The 6,017-nt window shown below is 37.6% G+C and overlaps 1 protein-coding gene across 1 annotated transcript in view; it reads right to left on the bottom strand.

Annotated features, from left to right (window-relative positions):
- Nucleotides 1-207: 207 nt before the first annotated feature.
- LOC112499664 (rRNA biogenesis protein rrp36-like) overlaps nt 208-6,017 on the bottom strand; it is a 7,427-nt gene continuing 1,617 nt past the window's right edge. The window contains exons 3-4 of the mRNA XM_025103022.1: nt 1,857-2,006; nt 208-445 (exon numbers count right to left, since the gene is read on the bottom strand). Of these exons, the coding sequence (XP_024958790.1) occupies nt 208-445; nt 1,857-2,006 (388 nt within the window). The remainder of the gene's footprint in view (nt 446-1,856; nt 2,007-6,017) is intronic.

Below are 6,017 nucleotides of genomic sequence, written 5' to 3'. Positions count from 1 at the left end.
CTCTATATTTGGACTTGGACTTTTGTATGGCTTGTCTTTTTTCCAACCATTCATGAAAACCATATTTGTAAAAGAAATATGGACAATCAATTATCCAGTTACCATCATCCTTGAAGATGGTAGTGGTAGCTAACACATTCCCGTATTTCTTCTTTCCACTGATTGTTACATCAGTTATTTTATGAGCATTCAGACGAAGCTCAATCTTCACTCTATACCACCTTCTTTCTCCATTTGTGAGTTCTTTTTAGCTTTATCCTCTTCATCTTTTCTGAACGTAATCACTTGAGCATCAATTGGATTGATTCTTGTGACTCTCTCTTCAGCTAAGGTATCGATAGCTTGGCTCCTTGCAAGATCTAAAATTTCCTTCATCCGTTGTTGTTGCCTCTCCAGCTCTTTTTGAGCCTGGATTGCTTCTTGCTTTTTGTCCTCAGAGAGGAAACTGAATCCCCAAAGGTATAAAGAGGAATTTTTACTCTGGTAGAGTTCAACTCCTTGATGCAACTCTAAATATGAATCATCCTAGATCAACATCTTCATCTTCGGATGTAACAAGGTGAAAGCTAGAGGATATTGGAATTAGATCAACATCTTCATCTTTTTCAGCATCAGATTTATCCATGACAAACCATGGAAGATGATCATCAACTTCAGATGAGGGATCCATTACTGCTTGTGAGGAATCACATGGAGAGAGAAAGAGGGGTAGGTGAAGAGACGAAGGAATAATTATAGTAACATTTGTGATGGAAGAGGGAAAGGTATGCTCTTTGTTGGGTGAAGAAAAAAGAATGGTTTCAGAGATGCATACTAGAGGTAAAGGTGATGGATCTTTAGAGTTTGGAGAATTAAGACTTACCTCATCATCTTGTGCTTTCTCGTTTTCTTTAGAGGAAGACTATTGTTGCTAAGTCTCCCCCTTCCATGATGGCTCCGAGATGGAGATACCGTCAATGGTTGAAAAGGTAGGTGTATGTTGGATGCAGAAGTCGTCCTCATCACCATCGTCATCATCATCATCATATTTATTTTTGATGATGACAACATCGTCCTCGTTATCATCGTCATCATCTTCATCCTCATCTTAAGCGAGATGGGAAACTGAAGTAGACAGATGGATTTCAGCATCATTGAGGAGCCATTCAACATCGGCTATTAATTTCTCAGATTCAACCTCTTCTTGTTCTCATATCACTTCCCCCTTTTGTGAGCATCAGATTGAGGGAGAGGCGCCTTTTGGTGTAGTCGTTAAACTTCAGCCTCCAACTTGCTGAAGGACTATGTCTACCTTTTGGTGTAGTCAGTCACCATCTCCAGCATTTGACGATCAACTTTTTGGAAAGAAGGAGTTGGAGCAAGCAGGCTTTAGACGACCAAAAGAATCCGTTGGAGCATATATGTGTGTTGTTCTAGCTTCAAGTTCACCTCCTCCCCATGCTATCGGAAGGTTTGGTGAAGAGAGGCAACAACTTTGGAGTTTTTAGCAGCCTCATATCTCATATTTATGACTTCAACGTTGATTGAGGAGAGTTCGACCTTTTGTCGAGAACATGGAGGCATGTAAGTCATCAACCCTGGATGTTATTGTCTTGACGTTGGTGAGAACTGTATCCAAGGCTGGCAACATTAACTTTACATCCTCAGCCATATCGTAATCACTGGCTGAGGATTCCTCCAAAAAAGGACTTGAAATATTAGATACAAGAGTAAAATATGGAGCTTTGAGGAGCTCATGGTTATAAATGAAAGAAGAAGTGGGTAAAGATTAATTACCTAAGGGTCCTTTAAAGTTGTCCAAAGGATCAACTCTGAGACTGTCGTCAGTGCTATCATAAGGATCAACATTTGTTTACCGAGATTGCTCATGAGTATCATCCTCAAGTCCTATGCCCATTATGGCTTCAACACTAGTGGGGACAACCATTGGTGCCTCATCAACGCGTGTAGTAGAGACCAATGAGGGAGAAGAGGAAGCAATTGTTGATAGCAGAGAAGCAGTGATCCTATACAGCAACAAGGCTATGGACGAGCCCTAAATCGCACTCTCAGTGAATTGTGTCTCTGAGGTGGTTGATGTGGAGGCATCTAATTGTACGACTGCAGGTGAAGAAGTTGTTGCAGAAGAGTTGGTGGAGGTTGTTGTCGGTGTCTGGGTGCTTAGACCAACTTCAATGAGGGTAACCTGTTGAGAGTTCCACTCAGAGTTGTGGCCTTCACCCTTTTGGCTTTCTTATCCTTTCTTGAAGGACTAAAAGAGGCTTCAAATGGTCTCTATAAAGAAGGGCATGAAACTTTGGGGTATCACTGAAGGTGAAATCAGTGAATTAGTTTCAGAATGCAAAGAAGTTTTATATTTGGAAGAGGAAGAAGGAAACATACTTGAGAATAGACCAATGCCTGTCTCCTTGACCATGTGGTTAAGGATTTTCTGACCCAACTTGGACAGCGATACGTTCCCTTTAGTGGGGTATTTCTCCTTGAAGATCCTTGCGAGGACCCCACTAAGAAATCGTGCGTAAGGAATGACTTTTTCCCTTTGTTTTTTTGTTGATCTTGATGACGAGGTCATCAAATATCAACTGAGCATAATCTAGATTTCTTTGTATAGCATGGAGTAGCCAATATGTAGGGCTACTTTGCTTGCCCAGGTCCTGGCCACCAGTCTTTCCACCCATACTCTGAATTAAGTGAGAGGAGAGATAGCTTTAGATTGTTAACATCTTGTTCTTTTCCACATTGGACAAAGATTTGTTGGGTTCAATGGACTCTTTCTTTGTTGGCCAGTTATAGTGGATGGCATCCAAGAACTCCACTATTTCTTCAAACGAAGGTTCAACAACGTAAGGTTCATATTTTAGGAACTGTAGAGCTAAGCGAAGCGTCACTGGTCCAAAGATGGAAGAGAGATCATCAATTTTGAAGGAGATTCTGGTGATCTCCTTTCGTTTGTAGTTGCTCGATCGAACTACTTGAGACGTATACCAGAATTTGGTCAGGTATTCCTTGATGGCGATGGCCTCGAAGTGGAGAGCATAGGCAATCACGAAGTTCTTCAGAAATGATCAACCTCCTTGATGTGTGATTTGTTGCTCGGAATTTCTAGGAGTGCAAGATGGTTGTTAGGCTTGATTGTGCACTCTTTGAGGTCAAGCTGGACATTAGATACATCGGCCATTTTTGGTATTAAAAAAGTTTCAAGAAAGAAAGAAGGTAAGAAAACAAAGAAACAATAGTTTTTGATACAAAATGTACCAAAAACGCGAGTTTTAAGAGAGAAGAAAAACAAACACCAAAAGAACTGGTATAAGACTGGTTTTTGGTTAAGAAACAAGGTTCTATAAACTTTAAACCAAGAAGAAGAATGGTTTTTACAACCTGTTTTGTTTGTATTTTTAAGAAGATGAAAATTCAAACAAGTTTTTTTAGAAGAAACAACCAAAATATGTAATAACAAACCTTTTCTGATTGAAGAACATGAAAAGAAAGCATGTGCATGTTCTTGGTGTGTTGACTTTTCTTACCTTTTTAGAGTGAGAGAGTTTTAAGAAGGTATGAGAGCATAAAGATTGAAAGGATGAATGTGAGTGATATTAATAGGTGAGATGAGAGAAAAAGAGGAGAGAGAGAAATGACGGTTCTTGAAAAGATTTACCATCATGATTTTAACACGTCATGAGATTTTGATTGGATGGGAATGGCAATGGAAATCGTGTGTCAGAGACGCACGAGACAACTGTCCTTTATTCAAAAATATTTTAATGACGTCATAAAAATATGATCGTTCATAAACTTTTGATCTTTTAACACGTTTTGTTCACTAAATAAGAAAAATGTTCAGTGATAATTTTAAGCATTCTTAGAAAAAGAATCACTTAGAGAGAGATGTAACTTAGGAGAAAAGATACATTTTAGGGGAGTTTAGGGAAAAATTGAGAAACATTTAAAAACATTTCACATATAATACCGATTAATGCTTATCACTAAGAATATTAATCCTCAACGTTTAACATTCCAAGTTTGCTGATTAAAATATTAAACCTTGTTTCATCAAGGTTTTTTTTTAAAAAGATCAGCTAGTTGGTACTCAGTAAGTATAAAATTAAGTTCAATATGACCATTCATGACATGATCTCTTGATAACTTGATATCTGATCTCAATTTGTATGGTCTTTGGAAGTAGATGATTGTTTGCTATTGCAATAGCACTTGAGATATCATAATAAATTGGGATTTTTGATAGATGAATTTCATAGTAGCTGAGTTGATTTTTCATCCATAGGATTTGAGCACAACAGCTTCCAAGGGCTACATATTCAGCTTCTGCGTTGATGTGAACATTGAGTTTTGTTTCTTGCTTGTCCGACTTACCAACTTGCCTCCAAGAAGTTGGCAACCTTCAATAGTGCTCTTCCTATCTATCTTGCATTCTGAAAAACCAGTATCTGAATATCGGATTAGATCGAACCCTGAGTCTTTGGGACACCAAAGACCCAGATCGGGTGTACCCTTAAGATATATGAATATTTGCTTTATAGCGATCATATGAGATTTTTTGGGTTTAACTTGATATCATGCACATAAGCAAGTAGAATACATGATATCAGGTCTGCTAGCTATCAGATACAACAAGGAGCCGATCATTCCCCTATAGGCAATAATTTTTACATTTACAGGTTTCCCTTTTGGGTCCTTGTTCAGCGTTAAGGGAGGTGCCATGGGAGTCTTCATAACTAATGTTAGGACTGAATTTTAGTGTTAAATTGTATTCGTTTTGAAAGTCTATAATTGTCTATAATAATATTGTTAGCATGTTTGACTTTGACTAGAAGGGTTTATTGTTTGACCCTATATAAAGCTTTGTCTTGTAGTGTTTTAGATGAGAAGAGCTCAATTGTTGTATTACATTCATTTGAGAGATTTAATATACTTTGACTGTGTTTGACTTTTTCTCTCAACTCATCTCAAAGTGTTTTTGAATGTTCATATGAATCTGCCATTGAATTCATGAAGATATTTGAAGATTGATCATTTTGTGGACTAACAACTGAGCTTTGGGTTAAATCGAATTTCTTCAGCATATTGTTAACATACTTACTTTGGCTAATGAATATTCCTTTTTCAGATTACTTAATCTGAAGAGCAAGAAAATACATTAGTTCACCCATCATATTAATCTTATATTCTGTCTTCATGCGTTCAGAGATTCGAGCACATAAAGAGGGACTCAAGGATCCAAATATAATGTCATTGACATATATTTGAACAAGAATGAACCGACCCTTAATTTTCTAAAAAATAGGGTTGATCAATATTTCCAAGTTTAACTTTCTCAGTGATGAGAAACAAAGAAAGGGTGTCATACTAGTCACGAGGGGCCTGTTTTAACCCATAAAGAGCTTTATCCAGTCAATACACATGACCTGGATACTTGGGTTCAAGGAACCCTGGAGGTTGTTCGATATATACTTATTCATGAAGTATTCCATTCAAGAATGCACTTTTTACATCCACCTGATAGATTTTAATGCCCTTGTGTGCAACATACACTAAGAATAGTTGAATTGCTTGGAGTCTAGCCATTGGAGTAAAGGTTTCATCATAGTATATGCTTTCTTCTTGTCTGTATCCCTGAGCAACAATCTAGCCTTGTTTCGGGTTACAGTTCCATGTTCATCCAACTTGTTTCGATACACACACTTGGTGCCTATAATACTTTTGTTGGATGGACGAGTGACAATGTACCATACCTTGTTTATTTCGAACTTAGTGAGTTCTTCTTCCAATACACTGACCTGGATTGGGTCACTGATGGCTTCATTGATTTTCTTGGGCTCTAGAACAGAAATAAATTTGAAAAAAATACATATATTACCTAGACCATGTCGAGTCTGAATACCTGCATTTGGATCACCAAAATTTTTATCAATAGGATGATTCTTTTGTCCATCACTGAGCTGGTAGATGAGTTGAGTCATCATCTTCAGATATATATATATATATATATATATATATAT

This window comes from Cynara cardunculus, assembly GCF_001531365.2.
Source record: "Cynara cardunculus var. scolymus isolate 2C chromosome LG 1, CcrdV1, whole genome shotgun sequence".
NCBI lineage: Eukaryota > Viridiplantae > Streptophyta > Magnoliopsida > Asterales > Asteraceae > Cynara > Cynara cardunculus.
The sequence above is the reverse complement of the archived record's forward strand: the minus strand, read 5'-3'. Positions and strand labels throughout refer to the sequence as shown.